The sequence below is a fragment of the Ranitomeya imitator genome, chromosome 2, assembly GCF_032444005.1.
Source record: "Ranitomeya imitator isolate aRanImi1 chromosome 2, aRanImi1.pri, whole genome shotgun sequence".
NCBI lineage: Eukaryota > Metazoa > Chordata > Amphibia > Anura > Dendrobatidae > Ranitomeya > Ranitomeya imitator.
In genome coordinates this window covers 453333528-453360762 of record NC_091283.1, presented here as the reverse complement: position 1 = coordinate 453360762, position 27235 = coordinate 453333528, and the positions used below count along the sequence as shown (strand labels likewise).

The 27235-nt window shown below is 45.2% G+C and overlaps 1 protein-coding gene across 1 annotated transcript in view; it reads right to left on the bottom strand.

Annotated features, from left to right (window-relative positions):
- The window catches only part of LOC138664426 (peroxidasin homolog), a 64004-nt gene that overhangs the window by 16479 nt on the left and 20290 nt on the right, over window positions 1-27235 (bottom strand). The window contains exons 4-11 of the mRNA XM_069751111.1: window positions 24879-24950; window positions 24351-24422; window positions 22378-22449; window positions 21958-22127; window positions 21068-21185; window positions 15205-15374; window positions 14273-14545; window positions 10432-10548 (exon numbers count right to left, since the gene is read on the bottom strand). Of these exons, the coding sequence (XP_069607212.1) occupies window positions 10432-10548; window positions 14273-14545; window positions 15205-15374; window positions 21068-21185; window positions 21958-22127; window positions 22378-22449; window positions 24351-24422; window positions 24879-24950 (1064 nt within the window). The remainder of the gene's footprint in view (window positions 1-10431; window positions 10549-14272; window positions 14546-15204; window positions 15375-21067; window positions 21186-21957; window positions 22128-22377; window positions 22450-24350; window positions 24423-24878; window positions 24951-27235) is intronic.

Here is a 27235-nt window from a genome sequence, read left to right as displayed (position 1 = left end):
TTCCAAGCCGTTTCCGTAGCGGAAAAAAAAAAACGACATTAGAAAGACCTTTTGGAGCAGGGCTAAAGCTCAAGAACAATTGAAAACTAGAGTGCAAGAGCCACCAGAATATCAAAGAATCATCTCCTACATTACAAAACTCAAGAAGTAAGCAACCCGGTACCTCTAGTAGTCACCTACAGCCAAAATGTGTAGATTTTAAGGAGAGCTGCACGGAAACTACAACCTTTATTACAAATAGATGCTCAATCAAAATCTATATTTTCAGACACCTTCATTTTTTTCAAGCAGCCCTCAAACCAAAGAAGCATCATTGTCAGAAGTTCCTTGTCCTCTCCAACAACAACAGAAACCTTTTCCTTCAGCCAGAAAAAAAAATGTAAAACCTGTCCATTTATAATGAACATGGACAAGATAAAGATCCACAGCTCACATCAGGACTTCAAGATCCCAGGTACTTTCAGCTACAACACAACTAATGTAGTGTACTTAATTCAATGTACCAAATGTCCAACTAGGGGTTTCATGGGGTGAGACAGAACAAAAGCTTAGAACAAAGATGAATTTTCATCTCCACGTAATAAAAGAAAGAATATTAGATCTACCTATGACCAAACACTTTTGTAACCTTGATCAATGCATCATGGACATGAAATTGCTCATACTGAAAGGTAACTTCACATCCAAGAGAGACAGCAGAATGTGGGTATCCAATCTTATGATGACTTTTGACACATTTTACTGTGTGGGAAAGCTGCATTATTCTGTGTGTGTGGGGTGCTGAACTATACTGTGTGGGGGGGCTGCTCTATACTGTGTGTTTTCTGGCCTGGGGGGCTGCACTATACTATGTGGGGGGCTGCACTGTACTGTGTGTGGGGGCCTGCATTATACTGTGTGGGGGCTGCATTATACTGCGTGTGAAGGGGACTGCACTATACTGTGTGTGGCGGCTGCATTATACTGTAAGTGAGGGGGCTGCATTATACTGTGTGTGGGGGCTGCATTATACTGTGTGTGAGGGGACCTGCACTATACTGTGTGTGTGGGGGCTGAACTATACTGTGTGTGGACCTGTATTATACTGTGTGTATGGAGGGATGCATAATACTGTGAGAGTTGGCTACACTAAACTGTGTGGGGCGTCTGCATTATACTGTGTAGGGGGAGTCTGGGTTATACTGTGAGTGGGGGCTGCATTTTTCTATGATTGGGAGCTGCATTATACTGTGTGGGGGCTGCATTATACTGTGTGGGGCCTGCACTGTACTGTGTGTGGGCAGCAGAATTATACTGTGTGGGGATGCATTACACTGAGTGTGGGGGGCTGCATAATACTGTGGGGGGCTGCACTATAAAGTATGTGGGGGGCCACACTATACTGTGTGTGGGGGCTGCACTATACTGTGTGTGTGGGGGTATGTATTATGCTGTGTGTGGGGGGCTGCATTATACTGTGGGGCTGCACTATACTGTGTGTGGTAGCTGCATTATACTGTGTGTAGGGGGCTGCATTATACTGTGTGTGGGGGGCAGGATTGTAATGTGTATATATTTACCTGTATTAAGAAGTATCATGATCATTTTTCTCTCTTTATAGAAGATAAATTAAAAAGCTGGCAGTGAAGGCCAACCCGAAAACAATAGTAAAATCACCAGTGGAGCTGCTTCAGGAAAACTCTGATGGCTCTTTCCTAGAGTGGCTTTTTGCGTAAAAACTCTAGTGGCTGCACCAGTATTTAAGAAATGCCTTGTGCACATACCCACTTTTTACTCCGAAGACCTCCTAAAAAACTCATACATATTTCTAGGCTCCTTGGGAATCCCTTGAGTTTATTATGACCTTGGATGTGTTGCCCATCAAATTGCAGAGGAGTCTGATTACTTTGATATGATTTCTATGGCAGGCTTAATATTACTTATCTCTAGACATTCAGTTTATACACTAGTTCTCTACCATGGCTCGAGTTCACTTTAAGTGCAGTCTTTCCAGGACATGGTACTGAAGCATGTGCTTTACACCCTGCAGAGGGCTGGCAGTCCTAAATTTGTGGCACAAAGCCCAAGTGGAGATCAGTTGAGACGGGCTCCATGCCAGGACAGCAGTGTTTTACTGTAATTAGAAGTAGTCTAATAGGAAGACTTTATTAAAGGGATATTTTAATCTTCACAAGATAAGTTATTTTGGCAAGATGAAAAGTTATATGATTTTGCCTTATACTTTCTGTATTAATTCTCCACTTATTTCAATATCTTTTCTTGCTGTGAAACTAAAGTAACCTTTACTGTTTCCTCCCAGCTGATAAGAATTGGTTCAGGTCATGTGATATTTACACAGTCGCAGGGCTAACTACAATGACAGTACAATATTCACAGCTGTGTCTTTTAGTGAGTGAGTTCATCACGTGACCAGGACAGATCTTAACCTCACGGAAGAGAGCAATTAGGTTTTTATTAAATTGCAGCAAGGAGATCCTAAAAAGAATAATTGATGCAAAAAATATGTTGAAATTTTGTATAACGTGTTTCAAAGTTTTGTGACTTCTTTATCAGGTACTCTTCGTTTTTCTTTATACAAAAAAAATAATATTTATTTTCTGAAACCAAAATATTGTCTTTATATTATGGTACATGGGGAGATGGGCCACGTAAATGTACGATTCAGCGGCAAAAGGAGTTAAATAAGGAAATTAAGGATAAGATGTGGTCTAAATCATTTGCTCTCACGCATGGGATGTCGGTCTCTTGCAGGATCCAGGAGCTAAACTATAAAATCTTGACGCGCTGGTACCGAACACCTGTTAAAGTACATAAGATGTACCCAGCGGTTTCAGATATGTGCTGGAGGTGTACTGCCACAATTGGATCAATGTTACATGTATGGTGGGACTGTCCAGGGGTTAGATCCTTGTGGAATTAAATATTCCAGCTATATAACTGTATTACCAAAACTCACTGGAAGCATCTCCAGAAATAGCATTGTTGTCCATTTTTCCAGGGATCATATCGAAAATCAAGAAAGATCTGCTACCATTTTTTGTAATAGCAGTGCGTCAAATAATACTTAGACTCTGGAGATCTACGGTTTTACCAAAGAAAATAGATTGGGTAGAAGCGATGAATGTTCTACAGCGCATGGAGAAGATCAGGGCATTTGATGACAAGACATGTACTAAGTGGCAGGGCCGGACTGGGACTAAATTTCAGCCCTGGCATTTGAAGTTACACAGGCCCACTTGTCACATGGTGACTGTATAATATCTTTGTACACTTGTAGGCAGAGCCGGTTTTAGGCAAAGTTTAACATGGGGCCCCAAATGCTAATATATTGCACATCACACAAAAGCATTTCGGTTGTATTGACAAGTGCTGAGTTCAGGCCGCTAAATGAGTTTGATCGACAATACTGAAGTTGTTCAACGCTTGTTTCCTGGCCTCTTTCCACCAGCTGAGGAATAATGATGGGACAGAACGATCACTAATAGATCACTAACAGATCACCATACAGTATCATGTTATCAGCAGCATATCTACAGTTTACGCTGGAGATGTGCTGCTGAGAACAATGATTTTTGTTCCAGCAAAAACAATCTGAATATGCAGCATTTTACTTGTTTAGTAAAATTCACCACATAGTCCTCTCTATATTATAATGTGCACAACAGTCCTCCACATAGTATAATACACTCCCTATAGTCCTCCATATATTAAAATACACTGTTCAGTCCTCCATATAGCATAATACACTCCTCATAGTCCTCCATATAGCATAATACACTCCTCATAGTATAATGCACCGCCATAGTCATCCATGTAGTACAATTCACTTCCCATAGTATAATGCACCCCATAGTTCTTCATATAGTATAACATATTCCCCATAGTCCTTGATACAGTATAATGCAGCCCACATATAGTATAATGCAGCCACCACCCTACAGAATATAATGCAGCCACCCCAGAGTATAATGCAGCAACCCCATAGAATATAATGCAGCCCACCTCCCCATAATATATAATGTAGCCCCCATAGAATATAATGCAGCTCCCCATAGTATATAACACAGCCTCCCCCATAGAATATAATATACCCCCACAATAGTATATAACAGCAACATAGTATATAACACGGCCTCCCCCATAGAATATAATATACCCCCCATAGTATATAGCACAACCTGCATAGCAGATAACACAGCCCTTGTAGCAGTATACAGCACAGCCCACATAGCAGTATACAGCACAGCCCACACAGTAGTATACAGCATTGCCCACACAGTAGTATACAGCACTGCCCACACAGTAGTATACAGCACTGCCCACATAGTAGTATACAGCACTGCCCACATAGTAGTATACAGCACTGCCCACATAGTAGCATACAGCACTGCCCACATAGTAGTATACAGCACAGCCCACACAGTAGTATACAGCACAGCCCACATAGTAGTATATAGCACAGCCCACATAGTAGTATACAGCACTGCCCACACAGTAATATACAGCACTGCCCACACAGTAGTATATAGTACAGACCACACAGTAGTATATAGCACAGCCCACATAGTAGTATACTGCAGAGCCCACACACTAGTATATAGCACAGCCCACATAGTAGTATACAGCACTGCCCACATAGTAGTATACAGCACAGCCCACACAGTAGAATATAGCACAGCCCTCATAGTAGTATACAGCAGAGCCCACACACTTGTATATAGCACAGCCCACATAGTAGTATACAGCACTGCCCACATAGTAGTATACAGCACAGCCCACACAGTAGAATATAGCACAGCCCACATAGTAGTATACAGCAGAGCCCACACAGTAGTATACAGCACTGCCCACACAGTAGAATACAGCACTGCCCACATAGTAGTATGCAGCACTACCCACATAGTGGTATATAGCAGAGCCCACATAGTAGTATACAACAGAGCCCACATAGTAGTATACCGCACAGCCCACATAGTAGTATACAGCACAGCCCACATAGTAGTATACAGCAGAGCCCACACAGTAGTATATAGCACAGCCCACATAGTAGTATACAGCACTGCCCACACAGTAGTATACAGCACTGCCCACACAGTAGTATATAGTACAGACCACACAGTAGTATATAGCACAGCCCACATAGTAGTATACAGCACTGCCCACATAGTAGTATACAGCACTGCCCACATAGTAGTATATAGCACAGCCCACACAGTAGTATATAGTACAGACCACACACTTGTATATAGCACAGCCCACATAGTAGTATACAGCACTGCCCACATAGTAGTATACAGCACTGCCCACATAGTAGTATATAGCACAGCCCACACAGTAGTATACAGCAAAGCCCACACACTAGCATATAGCACAGCCCACACAGTAGTATACAGCAGAGCCCACACAGTAGTATACAGCACAGCCCACACAGTAGAATACAGCACTGCCCACATAGTAGTATGCAGCACTACCCACATAGTGGTATATAGCAGAGCCCACATAGTAGTATACAGCACAGCCCACACAGTAGAATATAGCACAGCCCACATAGTAGTATACAGCAGAGCCCACACAGTAGTATACAGCACTGCCCACACAGTAGAATACAGCACTGCCCACATAGTAGTATGCAGCACTACCCACATAGTGGTATATAGCAGAGCCCACATAGTAGTATACAACAGAGCCCACATAGTAGTATACCGCACAGCCCACATAGTAGTATACAGCACAGCCCACATAGTAGTATACAGCAGAGCCCACACAGTAGTATATAGCACAGCCCACATAGTAGTATACAGCACTGCCCACACAGTAGTATACAGCACTGCCCACACAGTAGTATATAGTACAGACCACACAGTAGTATATAGCACAGCCCACATAGTAGTATACAGCACTGCCCACATAGTAGTATACAGCACTGCCCACATAGTAGTATATAGCACAGCCCACACAGTAGTATATAGTACAGACCACACACTTGTATATAGCACAGCCCACATAGTAGTATACAGCACTGCCCACATAGTAGTATACAGCACTGCCCACATAGTAGTATATAGCACAGCCCACACAGTAGTATACAGCAAAGCCCACACACTAGTATATAGCACAGCCCACACAGTAGTATACAGCAGAGCCCACACAGTAGTATACAGCACAGCCCACACAGTAGAATACAGCACTGCCCACATAGTAGTATGCAGCACTACCCACATAGTGGTATATAGCAGAGCCCACATAGTAGTATACATCACTGTCCACATAGTAGTATACAGCAGAGCCCACATAGTAGTATACAGCACTGCCCACATAGTAGTATACAGCACAGCCCACATAGTAGTATACAGCAGAGCCCACACAGTAGTATATAGCACAGCCCACATAGTAGTATACAGCACTGCCCACACAGTAGTATACAGCAGTGCCCACACAGTAGTATACAGCACAGCCCACACAGTAGAATACAGCACTGCCCACATAGTAGTATGCAGCACTACCCACATAGTGGTATATAGCAGAGCCCACATAGTAGTATACATCACTGTCCACATAGTAGTATACAGCAGAGCCCACATAGTAGTATACCGCACAGCCCACATAGCAGTATACAGCACAGCCCACATAGTAGTATACAGCAGAGCCCACACAGTAGTATATAGCACAGCCCACATAGTAGTATACAGCACTGCCCACACAGTAGTATACAGCACTGCCCACACAGTAGTATATAGTACAGACCACACAGTAGTATATAGCACAGCCCACATAGTAGTATACTGCAGAACCCACACACTAGTATATAGCACAGCCCACATAGTAGTATACAGCACTGCCCACATAGTAGTATACAGCACAGCCCACACAGTAGAATATAGCACAGCCCTCATAGTAGTATACAGCAGAGCCCACACACTTGTATATAGCACAGCCCACATAGTAGTATACAGCACTGCCCACATAGTAGTATACAGCACTGCCCACATAGTAGTATATAGCACAGCCCACACAGTAGTATACAGCAAAGCCCACACACTAGTATATAGCATAGCCCACACAGTAGTATACAGCAGAGCCCACACAGTAGTATACAGCACAGCCCGCACAGTAGAATACAGCACTGCCCACATAGTAGTATGCAGCACTACCCACATAGTGGTATATAGCAGAGCCCACATAGTAGTATACATCACTGTCCACATAGTAGTATACAGCAGAGCCCACATAGTAGTATACAGCACTGCCCACATAGTAGTATACAGCACTGCCCACACAGTAGTATATAGTACAGACCACACAGTAGTATATAGCACAGCCCACATAGTAGTATACTGCAGAGCCCACACACTAGTATATAGCACAGCCCACATTGTAGTATACAGCACTGCCCACATAGTAGTATACAGCACAGCCCACACAGTAGAATATAGCACAGCCCTCATAGTAGTATACAGCAGAGCCCACACACTTGTATATAGCACAGCCCACATAGTAGTATACAGCACTGCCCACATAGTAGTATACAGCACTGCCCACATAGTAGTATATAGCACAGCCCACACAGTAGTATACAGCAAAGCCCACACACTAGTATATAGCACAGCCCACACAGTAGTATACAGCAGAGCCCACACAGTAGTATACAGCACAGCCCGCACAGTAGAATACAGCACTGCCCACATAGTAGTATGCAGCACTACCCACATAGTGGTATATAGCAGAGCCCACATAGTAGTATACATCACTGTCCACATAGTAGTATACAGCAGAGCCCACATAGTAGTATACAGCACTGCCCACATAGTAGTATACAGCACTGCCCACACAGTAGTATATAGTACAGACCACACAGTAGTATATAGCACAGCCCACATAGTAGTATACTGCAGAGCCCACACACTAGTATATAGCACAGCCCACATAGTAGTATACAGCACTGCCCACATAGTATACAGCACAGCCCACACAGTAGAATATAGCACAGCCCTCATAGTAGTATACAGCAGAGCCCACACACTTGTATATAGCACAGCCCACATAGTAGTATACAGCACTGCCCACATAGTAGTATACAGCACTGCCCACATAGTAGTATATAGCACAGCCCACACAGTAGTATACAGCAAAGCCCACACACTAGTATATAGCACTGCCCACACAGTAGTATACAGCAGAGCCCACACAGTAGTATACAGCACAGCCCGCACAGTAGAATACAGCACTGCCCACATAGTAGTATGCAGCACTACCCACATAGTGGTATATAGCAGAGCCCACATAGTAGTATACATCACTGTCCACATAGTAGTATACAGCAGAGCCCACATAGTAGTATACAGCACTGCCCACATAGTAGTATACAGCACTGCCCACATAGTAGTATACAACACTGCCCACACAGTAGTATATAGTACAGACCACACAGTAGTATATAGCACAGCCCACATAGTAGTATACTGCAGAGCCCACACACTAGTATATAGCACAGCCCACATAGTAGTATACAGCACTGCCCACATAGTAGTATACAGCACAGCCCACACAGTAGAATATAGCACAGCCCTCATAGTAGTATACAGCAGAGCCCACACACTTGTATATAGCACAGCCCACATAGTAGTATACAGCACTGCCCACATAGTAGTATACAGCACTGCCCACATAGTAGTATATAGCACAGCCCACACAGTAGTATACAGCAAAGCCCACACACTAGTATATAGCACAGCCCACACAGTAGTATACAGCAGAGCCCACACAGTAGTATACAGCACAGCCCGCACAGTAGAATACAGCACTGCCCACATAGTAGTATGCAGCACTACCCACATAGTGGTATATAGCAGAGCCCACATAGTAGTATACATCACTGTCCACATAGTAGTATACAGCAGAGCCCACATAGTAGTATACAGCACTGCCCACATAGTAGTATACAACAGAGCCCACATAGTAGTATACCGCACAGCCCACATAGTAGTATACAGCAGAGCCCACATCTCTCCTCCCCCCTAGAATGGCCCCACAGTCCAGTAAAAACAAAAGAAAAAACACAAGCTCCTCACCTTTCCTCTTGCACGCGTTGCTCCCTGCTCCTGTCTCAGCGGCTACTGCTGCAATGCCTGGGACACAGTGAGTACACGCGCACCCGCAGTGATGGGAGAGGGAACGTCAGCGGACGCTCTCTCCTCCATCATTGCATTCAACTGTACCGGCATCATAGACGCCGGTATAGTTGAATGCGGCGGCGCTGGGGAGGGAAGGGTGAGTCGTCGCGCAGCTGCACACCACTGGCACCGGCCCTCCTGGCATTTGCCAGAACTGCCCGATGGCCAGTCCGGCCCTGCTAAGTAGTTTGCGATATGGTACCCATGGATCCAATTTAAAGAATCACAATATTTTCAGACGTGGTTAACATAAGGTGTGTGTTTTTGAATCTCTTGACAAATGGGGCTGTTGGGATATGAGATCTCCGATATCCACTTTCTTTCTTTCTTCTTTCTTTCTGTCTTTTACTTCTGTCTTTTCTTTCTTACTTTGCTTTTACATTCTTTCAACCATGCTTCTTAATGATAATAATCTCTCTTTCGCCGCATTTAAGAATTATAAACAAGTTACATGCTATAACATGAACACAGTTGGTTCACCATATTAGTAATGAAATAGCATTTGAAAGGGGAAAGAGGTTTGATTGACTCTGTATTTGTTTATTTCATTTGTTTAATATGCAATGTTTCAGATGTTACCAAAAATACTCAAATTGTTTAATAATAATATTTTGAATGATAAATTATGATAAAAGCCAGTTTCTTAGAGATTCTGGAAATGACACTTGTATAGATTGATGCTGAAGTAAGGAAACAATACACTAAGGGTAAGTTCACACAAGGCCTTTTTTTACCATTTTTTTTTCTGCAGCAAAACATGATCTCTTGGCAGGAAAGAAGATGCAGAAAAAAAGCATGTTTCCTTGGTTTTTCTTGCGTTTTTTGCTGCGTTTTCTTGCAGCGGTTTTGGCATGCTAAATTTGTCTCTTGCACATGTTTGATAGAGTTTAGTGTTGAAAACAATCCTATTCCATAGAATCAGATTTTGGCACAAAAAACGCTGCAAAACAAGATATCTGCATTTTTGGTGCGTTTTTTTTCAGCGTTTTGTCACCACCCATGCAGGTCGATGAAAAATGCTGAAAAAACGCTGAGAGAAGTGACATGCTCTATATCCAAAAAACCATGCAAAGCACAACATACTAATGACAAAAACAACAATATGTGTGCATGAGATTTCGGAAAATCTCATAAGCTTTGCTGGTACTGTGAAATGCAGCAGAAAAAAATGCAGAAAATAACACCTAGTGTGAACTTAGCCTAATGGTTCAATATATGGGAGATTTACCCCGTCATGATGGATAACGGTTTAGGGCCTTACCTTGCTTGGTCCACGTGATGACTGGAGCTGGTTGTCCACTTGCAATACATGGAAATTGGGCATCTTGCCCCTCGCTCAAGGCCTGGTCATTGGGAACCACAGTAAACTTTTGCCCTTCTAAAAAAAGGGGATGAATTCACAAATTTAGCAATTTTGTTCCTAGAAGTAAAGCAAAATATTGTCTATTATACCCAGACTGCTGCACAATATGTTGGAAGTGAACATAAAGAGTTAAAATAAGGCTGTATTCACACAACCAAGAGAAACAGATTTTCGTTTCTCAGGTCTCATCCTAGTTGCATCCATTTTTTTCCACTGAAGCAGGTAGACTCTTAGACCCTTTTTTATGCATTGTGTGAGACAGTGACCGGTTCATATGCGAGGGTCGCTAGGTGTCCCCCCCAGGATGCGCATGGAGGTGTATTTAGGCCATGGGAGTGCATTGCAGTCACAGGCATAGCTGTGATTGTAATGCAAAATAAAAGTGAGTGTTGGTCTTGGGCAAGCTATTTGTCCAAGGCAGATTTAAGAAAACCTGCTCTGGGCTTTTATTTTCGAAACGGACTGCAGTATGGTAGTGGGCCAGTCCGTTTCCTTCCTGGCCAGGTTTTCCATGTGGCCTACGGCCACAGGTTCCTTGTAAAAACACCTGAAGCACAGGGTTGGGTGTGTCAGTTTGGGTATGCAAGTGTGCAGAGCAGAAGGCTCTGCAGAGCTCCACCTGTGTGAGGTAACTCAGGCAAGTGGAGCCAAAAGGCCAAGCGAGGCCAAAAGGCCTGGCACCCACAGTGTACACAGCAGTACAGTTGCCCATGATAACAAGGTCTCTGATGCGGACTGTCTTGTTTCCCGGCTACGATCCGTAGGATAGCATGTGCTGTGTATTTTCTGTGAGTTGGACATGAAAACACATTTTGCTTTGAACTTTGCTGGGTCACCGCCTCATCACTGCACAGTGTGGATACCGCTGCACTAGAATTTACTCTAAGCAATGGGTTAGATAAAAGGGATTTGTCATAGAGAAAATTAAAATCCATAAGACATCTCCGGAGAGGAGACATCTCACCCTCATATTGAACATATGGGATTAATTGAGGTTGGGTTAGAAGGAAGCCAATTATAACCGAGGTAGAGACAAACTATTTAAAAAAGTGTGAGTGAGAGAGCTGACACTTCCATCTCCACTAAATTAGGGGGCTCCTGCAGTGGACAGGGAATTAGTGCATGGAGATTTACTGGGAAGAAGATACCAAGGCTGGGATTCATTTACGCAGAAGTGAAAAATATATTTTCAAACCAAAAGGATTCCTCTGATCAAAGCACTGATTGCAGACCAGCTGGAGCCAGTGGTCAGTGATGAATATTGGGGTTTGCACTGATCCGAAATTTATAGGAGATATATTTTCTGCGTCATAGCGAAGGGGCTAACATAACGCCTTCACTCACATCACCGAAAGACCATTCTAACTTCTCCAACGTAATATCGAACTATCCAGTCCATGTTTCATCTCTATAGACAGATAAAATCGTGATAAGAAACATGACAACAATGCCTGCCACCTGCAACCTCCAGGGGCGAAGATATCCTGAAAGCTAGGGATCTCATAACTTTTTAACAGACCTAGCACATCCCACAACCAGCCCTCATATGAGCTCACCAAGGGGAGGTATGTGGGCATTACCTTGATCTACTAAAAAGCAGAATTTGGGTATCTATCCTTGTCCACTGTGGGAGTGTTCCACTTTCCTAATCATAGTGCTTCCCACCATAAACATAAGAGCCATTCCTGCAACATCAGGTTTAGTAATTTTCTTTTGTTATTCCTTTTTAACTTATGTAACTGTTTATACTGTATTGTTTTGTTCCCATTTTGTATCATCTTTGTAGATTTTTTATAAACACTGCCTACCTTTCTGGATTAAATATATAAAATTTATTAGATTTGTTCCTCTTGCTCTTTAAACCACACCCCTGAATTCATACGCGAATTGTAACGGGTGTCCAATCAGTCCGTACAACTGATTGGTGGTAGCAGCTAGTAGTGGTTCCTTTTTTTATTATTGCGGAGTTGACAGTAATTGTACTGGGATATATATTGATATATATATTCCATGAGCTGGAATTATAGGCATATATAGCGTATGCTCACTGTGAGTTCCCCAATAACTGGCCTAGTAATGGAAGTAGCCGCGGTCTTGTCGATCAATCATCAGTCAATTGCTTAATTGCCCTGATAATTGGAGGCAGCAGAGTCGTGTCCCCTGACAGTTTGGTGACAGCGGTGTGTTCTGTGTGACCCTCGTGTCCCCTGACAGTTTGGTGACAGCGGTGTGTTCTGTGTGACCCCATCGGTGTTATCTGTGACATATTGGTGCCAGCGGTGTGATTTGTGTGACCCCCCCTCGGCTGCTATCTCTGACATGGATGAAATTTGGATAGAACTCTAAAGTACACAGTCTGTCTTCCGAGTTCCATCTGTTTTATATGGATGTCCAAAGACTTTAATGGCCGAGTCTATGGATGTGAATAGGACAAGCTCTGAGTCTCATGGATGGGTCAGTGTTTAAAAGGATGGGTGTATGGATCAATTAAACTCTAAGGCCATGTTCACACAGTGCGTTTTTTACCGCGGAACCGCGGCGGTTTTGCCGCTGCGGTTCCGCAGCTGTTTTCCATGCAGGGTACAGTACACTGTACCCTATGGAAAACAGGACACACTGTGCACATGGTCCGGAAATTGTAAAAAAAAAGCCGCGCTGAATAGCTCCCGGAAAAAAGAAGGAGCATGTCAATTCTTCTTCCTGAACCGCAGCGGTTCTGCACCCATAGACCTCCATTGTGAGGTCAAAATCGCAGTAAAACACGCAGATCAAAAATATATCTGCGGGTTTTACTGCGATTTGATGTGCAGAACCGCTGCAGCAGGAAGTGCGGGGGAGCGGGCGGAAGTGCGTGGGCGGAGTGTGGCTGCCCCCCCGTGCTCCGATCCCGCCCCCCCGTGCTCCGATGCCCCCCCCCCCGTGCTCCGATGCCCCCCCCCAGTGCTCCGATGCCCCCCCCGTGCCCTAATCTCCCCCCCTTATACTTACCCGGCGTCCCGGTGTCCGTCCGGCCGTCTTCTCCCTGGGCGCCGCCATCTTGCAAAATGGCGGGCGCATGCGCAGTGCGCCCGCCGAATCTGCCGGCCGGCAGATTCGCTCCAAAGTGCATTTTGATCACTGAGATATAACCTATCTCAGTGATCAAAATAAAAAAATAGTAAATGACACCCCCCCACACTTTGTCACCCCCATTGGTAGGGACAATAAAAAAATTAAGAATTTTTTTTTTTTTTTTTCACTAAGGTTAGAATATGGGTAGGGGTAGGGTTAGGGGTAGGGTTAGGGTTAGGGGTAGGGTTAGGGGTAGGGTTAGGGTTAGGGGTAGGGTTAGGGGTAGGGTTAGGGTTAGGGGTAGGGGTAGGGGTAGGGTATTTTCAGCCATTTTAGCCCTAAAAAGCTTCCTAGGAAACAGTCTTTGCATAGAAAACTGCATAAAAAAGGATAAAAAAACGCATCAAAAAACGCATCAAAAAAGGACAAAAAAAGGACCAAAAAAAGGACCTGCGTTTTCTGCCAAGAGCTGCAGTTTTTTAAAAAAACTGTCCTGAAAAAAAAAGGATGGAAATCCTGAACGTGTGAACATACCCTAAGGGTTTGTGTGCTGTCTGCCCAAAAAAATGGATGTCAACCACCTCTCTATACTTCTCCAGATCACTAAACTTGTTTGCAACCTCCATCATCCAGCAACTTCCCCTGTATCAGCAGCAGTGATCGCTAATAACTGTATGCTGAGATTTACCATGCACAATAATAGAAGCGGGCGCCTGTATGGAGCCTTCGCTGTTGCTGGCGTGACACCAATACAGCCCCTGCTCGGAGAAGGTGACGTTTTGGATGTACAGGTCTCCAGAGCTGGTGATGGTGAAACGATCAGTAGTGGAAACAGGATCTCCTGTGTCTGTGCTCCATGTAATACTTGGCTGCGGATCTCCGGAGACGCCACATTCCAACGTAACACTGCTGCCTACTAGGACCTCGGTGTTCTGGGGCTGTATTATAAAGACTGGCTTTGCTGTTGGAAACAGGCAGATCTTAAATAAAATTATGAAGATACAGGCACTTAAAGGGAGTAAGCAGGTTCTTGCTATTTAATCTGAGAGCAGCATAATATAAAGCAAGAGACCCTGATTCCAGTGATGTCTCACTTATTACTTTCGGTGCTGTAGCTTCAATACAACCAGTGTTTTAGCCGCAGGAGATTATCACTGCAGGACTAGGTGTCTCGTGCATGACAGTCCAGCTAAGCTGCTTATCCACGCCCCCACCACTGATTGGCAGCTTGTTGGCAATATACAGTGTATACAGAAAACTGCCAATCAGTGGTGTGGGTGGGGTTATACACAGCACAGAATTCTGAGCACTGCTAGATCTGTAGAAAACAGGAATTCTATCCAACCTGCACCAAGCAGCCCAGCAAGTGACATATCATTGGAATCAGGCTTTCTGCCATTACATTATGCTGCTCTCAGATTCCATAGCAACAACTTGTTGACAGATTTATGTTATATTCAGTTCATTGAAAAAGTTAAAATTTGGGGGGAAAGTTGGATAAAAACGAATATAGCAACCAAAACACTTTCCAGTGGGATTATTACCGCGTCTATAGTCTTTAGAAGGACAAATATGTCTATATCATGTTAAGGGCAGTGGGAAAACTGGTTGACAACTCACATCGGCTGCCAGAGTAGCGCAGAATGGCTTCCTGTGTGCGCACCTCTCCGGCGATGTTTTTGGCCGCACATTGGTAAATGCCTTTATCAGATTCCTGTGTATTCTGGATCATCAGGGTCCCGTCGTGTAGAAGACTCAGCCGCCCGTCATAGCTTGTATCAAGCTCATTCCTGTGCCGAAACCATAAAGCAAAGAATATATAGTGACCTGTAGTCATACCACTGACCACGGCAAAGCGCCCTGACCACACTACCAAACAGTGTCCACATAGTGCAGCTACTCAGTGACCCGGCATTTTCTCCATTACAGCGCCCAAATAATACCGCCAGAGTACAAAGTGTCCCCCCAGGGATAAAAATAATATTACATAACAGTACCTAATGAGAGTGCCATACAGGACTCATCTTCATCATCATCATCATCATCATCAGTGTCTAAGTAATAGCACCATACAGAGCACGCATAACCCCGAACCAATAATGCAAACACTGAGAGCATAAAAAAGTATCACATAGTGCCTGAGTTATAACACCATATGATATTGAAAGGATACTCCCCATACAGTGCATAAATAAGTGACCACTGATATGCTGCAGGCACAGTAATACCACCATACAGTGCAAACTGTCTCCTAATCTGAACTGGCCACTGCACCCTCTGTACTTCTATCCCTCTTCTAACTACTGGTATGTTGCTGCTTTTTCCCTAACTTTAATTCCATATATCATACTTCAAGCTTGCTGAATGCACATTGATATGCACATTTTCCTCACACCTACCCCTATCCTCTTATCGTATCCTTCACCAACGTTGATGCTAATCAAATGTACTATTAAGGTACCGTCACACTAAGCGACGCTGCAGCGATACCGACAACGATGTCGATCGCTGCAGCGTCGCTGTTTGGTCGCTGGAGAGCTGTCACACAGACAGCTCTGCAGCGACCAACGATGTCGGTAACCAGGGTAAACATCGGGTTACTAAGCGCAGGGCCGTGCTTAGTAACCCGATGTTTACCATGGTTACCAGCGTAAACGTTAAAAAAACAAACACTACATACTTACCTTCTGCTGTCTGTCCTCCGGAGCTCTGCTTTCCTCTGCACTGTGTAAGCACAGCGGCCGGAAAGCAGAGCGGTGACGTCACTGCTCTGCTTTCCGGCTGGCTGGCGCTGACACAGGATGCAGGAGGAGTGCACAGAAGCACAGCGCCGGGGACAGACAGCTGAAGGTAAGTATGTAATGTTTGTTTTTTTAACGTTTACGCTGGTAACCAGGGTAAACATCGGGTTACTAAGCGCGGCCCTGCGCTTAGTAACCCGATGTTTACCCTGGTTACCAGTGAAGACATCGCTGGATCGGCGTCACACACGCCGATCCAGCGATGTCAGCGGGAAGTCCAGCGACGAAATAAAGTTCTGGACTTTCCTCAGCGACCAACGATCTCCCAGCAGGGGCCTGATCGTTGGTCGCTGTCTCACATAACGATTTCCTTAACGATATCGTTGCTACGTCACAAAAAGCAACGATATCGTTAACGATATCGTTATGTGTGACGGTACCTTTAGACTGCAACCTGTGAATTACTCCCTGCTGTGAACTCCTCCCTCTTCCTCTCTCACCTGGCTTCATTTCATGGACTCTTCAAATGGTATAAGTTGCATGGTGTGAGACAGATATGGCCTTGGTCAGATGTGACATCATTTGAAGTGACATCTTTTAAGTGTCATCAGAAATATAGCAGAAATCGGCGAGACGGTAAGACGAATCACTATCTTCTACATTTACTTGTCTTTCTTTTCCTCCCCTGCTCTTTAACCATGCTCACATTTCCCCCACCGTTTTTGCTCCACTAATCATCACTTTCCTTAAACCACCTGTTTCCCTTTCTCTGCTCATTCTCACTGCTGGCGACACATCCCCCAATCCTGCCCCCCCCCGCCTCATACATTACTAACCCTCACCCTATCCTTCTCACTCCATGAGAAACTTTTGCAACCCCTCACACGTAAAACCTGTGCCACTGACACCCACCCCTCTGCTTCCTCTCTCTGGGGCACTTTGGAATGCCCGCTCTGTCTGCAACAAGCTCCACCTGGTTCATGATCTCTTCACTTCCCGCAACCTTTCCTTCCTGGCCCTCACTGAGACCTGGCTGACGCCCCCTGACACGGCCTCGCCTGCAGCACTGAGTTACGGTGGCCTCCAATTTACCCACACTCCTCGCTCTCGCAACAGACATGGTGGAGGAGTGGGTATCCTTCTTTCTAAAAACTGCTCCTTCGACCCTATCCAAAGCCCACCCTCCCTTATCCTCCCTTCTTTCGAGGTTCACTCTGTCCATATTTACGCTCCATCCAATCTCCAAATGGCTGTCATATACCGACCACCTGGCTCAGCCACTGCCTTTTTCGACCAATTTTCCACCTGGCTCCTTCACTTTCTCTCTGCCGACATCCCCACCATCATCATGGGCGACTTTAATATCCCTACTGACACCCACCAGCCAGCAGCCTCAAAACTACTGGCCCTTACTTCATCCTTTGGACTCACCCACTGGTCCTCCACAGCTACCCACACAGATGGACATACACTAGACCTCATCTTCACCCGCCTCTGTTCCTTATCGAATTTCACAACCTCTCCCTTCCCCCTATCTGACCACCATCTACTCACCTTCTCATCCTTGTTCTCCTCACCTGCCTCCCAGGTCCAGCCATTACCACATCCTCGCAGAAACCTCGCAAACCTAGACATTCACAGACTCTCAGGCTCTCTCCTACCCCTGTCCTCCATATCTTCACTCCACGACATGGACAGCGCCACCGCTTTCCATAACTCCACCCTCACATCAGCCATAGACTCAGTCGCCCCTCTCATGTATGGCAGAGTGCGACGAACCAATAGGCAACCTTGACATAACAATCTCACAAAAAAACTTCGACAAGCATCCAGGGTCACGGAGCAGCGTTGGAAGAAAACACGCCTGCCAGACGACTTCACTGCTTTTAAACAAGCTACACTTGACTTCAAATCAGCCCTCACCTCTGCTAAACAGACCTATTTCACTAACCTTGTATCTTCACTATCCTACAACCCAAAACAACTGTTCAGCACATTTAACTCTCTCTTCCGCCCACCACTGCCACCTCCAACTCCCTTCATCTCTTCCGAGGACTTTGCCACCTACTTCAAAAACAAGATCGACCAAACAAGGCAAACCTTTACTTGTCCACCACCCCAACCACTCCATATACCAGACCTCTGCCCTTCCTTAATAACCTCCCTCTCCAACATCACTGAAGGAGAGCTTACTCGCCTCTTTTCCAAATCACACCTCACCACCTGTGCATTTGACCCCATCTCTTCCCACCTGCTCCCCAGCCTCAGTAACATGCTAATTCCAGCTCTAACCCATCTCTTAAACCTATCACTCTCTTCCGGCACCTACCCCTCTGCTTTCAAACATGACACCATCACACCCATCCTCAAAAAAACTAACCTTGACCCAACTGCTATGCCCAGCTATCACCCCATATCACTGCTCCTGTTTGCTTCAAAACTCCTTGAGCAGCATGTCCATGCTCAACTTTCATCCCACCTCTCATCTAACTCTCTCCTTGACAACCTCCAATCTGGCTTCCGCCCCCACCACTCCACCGAAACTGCCCTGACAAAAATTACTAATGACTTAGACACAGCCAAAGCTAACAGACAGTTCTCCATCCTCCTCCTTCTTGACCTGTCCTCTGCTTTCGACACAGTCGATCACTGCCTACTGCTACAGATTCTCTCTTCCCTTGGCATCAAAGACCTTGCCCTATCCTGGATTGCCTCATACCTATCCAACCGCACATTTAGCGTTTCCCATTCCCACACTACCTCCTCATCCTGCCCTCTCTCTGTTGGAGTCCCTCAAGGCTCTGTCCCAGGGCCCCTACTTTTTTCCATCTATACCCTTGGCCTAGGACAGCTCATAAAGTCCCATGGCTTCCAGTACCACCTGTATGCAGACGACACTCAGATCTACCTCTCTGGCCCAGATGTCACCTCCCTGCTGTCCAGAATCCCGAAGTGTCTGTCAGCCATATCCTCCTTCTTCACCTCTCGCTTCCTTAAACTCAATGTAGAAAAAACTGAATTCATCATCTTTCCCCCACCTCACGTATCTTCCCTACCTGATCTATCTATTATGGTAAACAGCATCACGCTCTCTCCCGCACCTGAAATCCGCTGCCTCGAGGTAACTCTCGACTCTGCCCTGTCCTTCAAACCTCACGTCCAAGCTCTTGCCACCTCCTGTCGCCACCAACTCAAAAATATTGCCAGAATCCGTTCCTTCCTCAGGCAAAAATCTACCAAAACTCTTGGGCATGCTCTCATCATCTCCCGCCTCGATTACTGCAACACCCTCCTCTGTGGCCTCACAGCTAACTCTCTAACCACTCCAGTCTGTCCTCAACTCTGCTGCCCAGCTAATCCACCTCTCTCCTCGCTACTCCCCTGCTTCTCCCCTCTGCAAATTCCTCCACTGGCTCCCAATTCCCCAACGAATCCAGTTCAAACTACTAACACTGACCTACAAAGCCATCCACAACCTGTCCCCTCCCTATATCTCTGAACTAATCTCCCAATATCTTCCCTCACGTAATCTTCGATCCTTCCAAGACCTCCTACTCTCCTCAACACTTATTCGTTCCTCACACAACCGCCTACAAGATTTCTCCCGAATATCCCCCATCCTCTGGAATTCCATGCCTCAACACGTCCAATTATCCACCACCCTCGGATCCTTCAGACGGAACCTGAAAACCCATCTCTTCAGGAAAGCCTACAGCCTACAATAACCAAGCAAAATTTAAATTCACCGCACTCTCTTAGGATAATGATGAAAAAGGTTGTGCCAATTTATTAGAGTATATTTAGGAGCGTAACAGAATATTACAGTATATGCGATTAACATATGTTAATCGCATATACTGTAATATTCTGTTACGCTCCTAAATATACTCTAATAAATTGGCACAACCTTTTTCATCATTATCCTAAGAGAGTGCGGTGAATTTAAATTTTACTATATAGGGGCCTCTGGTCCATTGCACCAGCACCTCGCTCTATTCAGGCTGAGTGCACGCCAAAAACCTCCTATACAATAACCAAGCCACCACTGCCAGAGCCGCCGCCTCACCGCCGCCAGAGCCGCCGCCTCACCGCTGCCAGAGCCACCGCCTCACCGCCACTAGAGCCGCCGCCTCACTGCCGCCAGAGCCGCCGCCTCACCCCTACCTTCTGTCTCTTCCTCACTATCCCGTAGAATGTAAGTCCGCAAGGACAGGGTCCTCTCTCCTCTGTACCAGTCTGTCACTGCAAACCTGTTTACTGTAAACAATATCTATAACCCTGTATGTAACCCCTTTCTCATGTACAGCACCATGGAATTAATGGTGCTATATAAAGAAATAATAATAATAATAATAATAATAATAATAATAAATAAGTGACCACTTATACAATATGCTGCAGGCCCAATAATACCACCATACAGTGCATACATAAGTGACCCACTGATGCAATATGCTGTAGGCCCAATAATACCACCATACAGTGCATTAATAAGTGACCCACTGATGCAATATCCGGTAGGCCCAATAATACCACCATAAAGTGGACAAATAATATGGCCATGATCAGGGACTGAATATTATACTATACAGTGCAGTAGAACTGATGTCACTTTGTTGTGCCTAATAACGCCACAGTAAGCAAACACTGCCATACAGTGCCTACAAGTGGTATACTGTGTAACTACCACTACGTCTTAATAACATTGTGTTCTTTGTGTACTGATCCCAGGATGGACTCACTTGTTGTGCAGCCATACAATATCAGGCTTGGGGTTCCCTTCTGCCCGACAGATGAAATAAACGGTGTTCCCAAGAATGATGTCTGCATCTTTGGGTTCTGATATAATACGAGGCACCACTGAAAAGACAATTATCCCCATTATCACCAGTATAACCCATCAACCATACTAGTATAACCCGGTATCCATACCAGTATAACCCGGTATCCATACCAGTATAACCCAGCATCCATACCAGTATAACTCGGCATCCATACCAGTATACCCCTGCACACATATCAGTATAACCCGGTATCCATACCAGTATAACCCAGCATCCATACCAGTATAACCCGGTATCCATACCAGTATAACCCAGCATCCATACCAATATAATCCAGCATCCATACCAGTATAACCCGGCATCCATACCAGTATACCCCTGCACACATACCAGTATAACCCGGCATCCATGCCAGTATAACCCGGTATCCATACCAGTATAACCCGGTATCCATACCAGTATACCCCTGCATCCATACCAGTATAATGCAGCATCCATACCAGTATAACCCGGCATCCATACCAGTATAACCCGGCATCCATACCAGTATAACCCGGCATCCATACCAGTATACCCCTGCACCCATACCAGTATAACCCAGCATCCATACCAGTATACCCCTGCACCCATACCAGTATAATCCAGAATCCATACCAGTATAACCCAGCATACATACCAGTATAACCCAGCATCTATATCAGCAAGATAACCAAGCACTAGGACCCCCAGCGATCAGTAAATTTTGCCCTATAATGTAGACCAGAGCTCGGAAAAGTGCAGCCCACAGGCTCTGGATGATGAGTAAGATAAGTATATGTTATGCAATATAATAAAATCTGATGGCTAACCGCAGTTGAATTGATCTTCAGACAGGGAGCTCACCGACGTCCCTCGCAGGTGTAGGGGGTGCTCGCACGTAGCGGCCGTGTGCGTGCTGCTCCTCTCTGTGAACGTTCGGAGAAGATCCACCAGCCATATGAGTTCACAGTCACAGAACAGGGGATTGGAATCGAGGCGCCTGTCCGTACATAAGAGTCAAGATCTAAAAAGCTGCTGACCGCATAATTAAAGGGGTCACCCAGCCCCTCTCACATCCGCATCGGGAGGGTAGAGGTGCTACTGATGTGGCAGCTGCCAGGAGTTGGCAAATATTGTGCACCTGTCCTACTGATTAGACTAGGACGTGAACAATAGCTACCAAGCTGCGGCGGGCAAGTGACAGGCGCTGGGTAACACCATTAATACGATGGTATAAAACTACCACTTACAACCGGGTGAGAGACAGAAGCTTAGAGAAGGTTCCTGGCTGAATCCTGGCGATCCGATTATTGTGCAAAAACCTGGAAGCAGTTAGACATTAAAGCAGTCTACTGTCAGCAAGCAGAGATCTTGAAAATGGTGAGAAATAGAAACACATTAGAATTTTTATTTACACACTAAACTAAAGTCGGCCTGTAATTGTGGATAGTAAAAAAAAATTGTATTTAACTAAAGAAGAGCAAATGTAGAGGATTTGGGCTGTCCCTTTACTTTGTGATGGTCTTACCAGTGTCAGGAAATCATCTTGAGGGTTCACCATGTATTTAGTATAGAGACCAGTCAGCAAACAGTATATAGTATAAAGACTGCTGACTCAGGGTGAGGTTTCAATACTAGAGACAGGATAGGACCATCCCGGTTGGGGTACACCTTGTAGTGGTGTGATGGTCTTTACTGCTTTTTGATCAAAATAGTGTTAACCAAGTACTCTGTGTTATTTACATGTACTATTATTATTTACCTACTATAAGGTATATGTTCATTTAGTTTTTCTTCTTGGGTTTTTTCAGTGAAATTACTACGGTGTGAACGTGTTCTTACATATTGCAGTTATACCAACATATGCTACGGCTCACTTCTTTGGTTTTCCTGTAGTTTCTTGTACTTTGTACACACAGGTGTGGCCCCTCTTTCTGAGTTAGAGGTTTCATCTATATAGCTTCACCTGGGCAGGTGTCTGAAAAGTCAGCCCAGTGTCCTGCTCTGGCCTTATGTACATTAAGGTTGGCTGACACAGGCTGAGATTTAATATTAGAGGATAGGACCATCCCGATTGGGTACACCTTGTCGCGGTGGGATGACTTTTACACGTTTTTGCTCAAAATAGTGGTAACTAAATACCCTGTGTCATTTACATGTACTATTACTATTTACCTACTATGGGGTATAGGCCCGTTTTGTTTGTTTTTTTCTTGGATTTTGTCTGTGAAATGGTCACAGTGTGAATATGCTCTTACTCACTGCATGTATGCCAACTTATGCTCTGGCTCATTTCTTTGGTTTTGCAGTCCTATCTAGTTCTATGATTGCACAGACAGGTCAGAAAAAGGAAAACTCCTATCCCCAAGGGACATCCTGCAAAAACAGGGTTGTCTTCTGCCGGACGTCACTTAGCTACAACCTGGGTGTTGTGGATTCTGTTTTTGGGCTCCCTCTGGTGGTTACAGATGGTACTGGGTGACTTGTGTTCTCTGCGGTCTCTGGTGTCCACCTGTTCTATCAGGATATGGGAGTTTCCTATTTAATCTGGCTTTCTTGTCATTTCCTCGCCGGCTATCAATGTAATCAGTGTGTCTTGTTTCCTCTGCTTCCCGCTTCTGTATTCTTCAGGACAAGCTAAGTTTTTGATTTTCCTGTTCCACGTTTTGCTTAATTTTTGTCTTAGTCCAGCTTGCAGATATGTGATTCCTTTTTGCTGGTTGCTCTAGTGGGCTGATATTACTCCTCATGTTCCATGAGTTGGAACATGAGTTCAAGTAATTTCAGGATGGTTTTTTGTAGGGTTTTTCGCTGACCGCGCAGTTCACTTTTGTATCCTCTGCTATCTAGCTTTAGCGGGCCTCATTTTGCTGAATCTGTTTTCATAACTACGTATGTGCTTTCCTCTCATTTCACCGTCATTACATGTGGGGGGCTGCTATTTCTGTGGGGTGTTTCTCTGGAGGCAAGAGAGGTCTGTGTTTCTTCTAATAGGGAAAGTTAGTTCTTCGGCTGGCGCGAGACGTCTAGAATCATCGTAGGCACTTTCCCCGGCTACAGCTAGTTGTGTGTTGAGGTTCAGGATCGCGGTCAGCTCAGTTTCCATCACCCTAGAGCTTGTTTTGTTTTTTGTGCTTGTCCTTTTGTGATCCCCTGCCATTGGGATCATGACACCTGGGGACTCAATGATGAGTTGTTATTGCACAGCATCCATCTCACTTACAGTCTCTCCAGTTTGGGAAGATCTCCAAAAGTTTCAGCATCAAGCGTTTCCAAATTATTGAAGTGAAGATACCTGATGCGGGGAAAAAAATACACAGGAAATGTAAAACGTGCATTCAGAACAGTAAGCGAGAGCGACTCAATGGCGGAAATCTATAATTCCCCTTATGCCACATGTCTAAGTCATAAATTATGGGGAAAGCCATGTTTGCACCCTTTTTTTTTACTTTTTACTGTGCTCATGGCACATGTATCAAAAGTAGGCAGTAACACAAATAGCCCAATAAACTTACAAAAACGTATGCCAGAAACTGGTGTAAATCATTGTGCAAATCCACTTCGGCAGATTTATTATCTGGCACACACAGAGCAAGGGGTGAGCCTAATTAATTAGGAGGGCACACATCTTGCTTCAGCTGGAAGAGCGGCATAAGCCATTCTATTCTTAATAAATAACCCCCATTGTTCTGGTGATCGGCCTAAACTCAACGGAGGTGGATTTTGGACTGGCTTGGACAGGTTAACTCACAGCTGCTCCAACGATCCAAGTCCGTCAAAAGCGTTCCTCTGAATACTGCGGATCTCATTCTTATACAGATATCTGCAAGGAGAGAAAGGGCAGAACATATGTTGGTATTTTACTGTAAATGAAATGTTCTTTTGTTACACTTTGTATAAAATCATTTGCGGGCAATAACAGCCTGATGTCTGGAAGCCATGGACATCACCAAACGCTGGGTTTCCTCCTATGTGATGATTTTCCGGCTTTTACTGTGTGGACTTCAGTTGTTGCTTGACTCGGTCATTGCAGAATATTCCACTTATGTTTTAGGCCATTGTCCATTTATGCTGTGAAGCGCCATCCAATCAATCTTGTTGCACTTGGTTGAATCTCTGTAGAAAGTATTTCCCTGTACCCTTCACAATTCATCCTACTGCTTCTGTCAATCACATCTACTATATAATTGTCTAAGGGTCACTTCCGTCTTTCTGTCTGTCCTTCTGTCTGTCTGTCACAGCTATTCATTGGTCACGGCCTCTGCCTGTCATGGAATCCAAGTCGCTGATTGGTCTCCCCACCTGCCTGTCATTTCTGCCGCGACCAATCAGCGACGGCCACAGTCCGATTAGTCCCTCTCCTGCAGTCGGCGCCCGCTCCATACTCCCTGCAGTCACCGCTAACACAGGGTTAATGCCAGCGGTAACGGACCGCGTTATGCCGCGGGTAACTCACTCCTTTACCGCCGCTATTAACCCTGTGTGACCAAGTTTTTACTATTGATGCTGCCTATGCAGCGTCAATAGTAAAAACATCTAATGTTAAAAATAATTTTAAAAAAAATTATTATATACTCACCTTTCGCGACGCTCCGGTGACCGCTCCATGCAAGCGGCAGGTTCCGGTGCCGTGTATGGGAGAAGGACCTGCCATGACGTCACGGTCATGTGACCGCGACATCATCACAGGCCCTGCGCGAGAAGGACCTGCCATGACGTCATGGTCATGTGACCGCGACATCATCACAGGTCCTTCTCGTGCAGGCGCACAGGGCCTGTGATGACGTCACGGTCACATGACCGTGCCGTCATGGCAGGTCCTTCTTGCGCAGGGCCGGTGATGATGACGTCATCACAGGTCCTGCGCGAGAAGGACCTGCCATGACATCATGGTCAGTTGACCGCGACGTCATCACAGATCCTGAGCGCCTGCGCGAGAAGGACCTGCCATGACGTCACGGTCATGTGACCGAACTACAAGGGGCCCTCGGAAGGTGAGTATATGTTTATTTTTTACTTTTTAACATGTGACATACGTGGCTGGGCAATATACTACGTAGCTGGGCAATGTACTACGTGACTGGCCAATATACTATGGCTCTGTGCTGTATACTACGTCACTGGGCAATATACTACGTGACTGGGCAATATACTATGTGACTGGGCAATATACTACGTCACTGGGCAATATACTACGTCACTGGGCAATATACTACGTAACTGGGCAATATACTACGTCACTGGGCAATATACTACGTGGTTGGGCAATATACTACGTGGCTGGGCTGGGCAATATACTACGTGGCTGGGCAATATACTACGTGGCTGGGACATTTACTACATGGCTGGGCAATATACTACATGGCTGGGCAATATACTACGTGACTGGGCAATATACTACGTGGGCTGTGCAATATGCTACGTGGACATGCATATTCTAGAATACCCGATGCGTTAGAATCGGGCCACCATCTAGTCATCAATAAACACTAGTGACCCAGCGCCATTGGAAGCCATACATGTCCATGCCATTACACTGCCTCCACCATGTTTAACAGAGGATATGGTCTGCTTTCTTCTTCCCATCATTCTGGTACAGGTTAATCTTAGTTTCATCTGTCCAAAGAATGCTTTTCCAGAACTGGGCTGACTTCTTTGGATATTTTTTGGCAAAGTCTAATCTGGCCTTTCTATTTTTAAGGCTGATTAATGGTTTGCATCTTGTGGTGAACCCTCTGTATTTGTTCTCATTAAATCTTCTTTTTATGGTAGACTTAGATACTGAAACACCCATCGTATTTTTCACCCCAAATTTTCAGAAGGAAAATAGGGGAAAAAATTAATGTGTCAAATGGGGGTCAGTCTAATAGTCCAAATTCAGCTTACCGGTTGGTGATTTAGGTTCGGCGGTGCTCAGTGGTGCGGGGGCTTCGCTGATATTTTGTGAAAGCATGGAGCCCTGCACATCCTTTGCTGTGATGTGGTGGCCTCCAGGAAAATGGCCGCCAGAGGCGGTGCATGCACGGATTGAGATCTCGGTACCGAAATCTGGTCTCCCGAGATCTCAATCTGAGCAAGCACCACCTCTGGTGGCCATTTTCCCAGAGT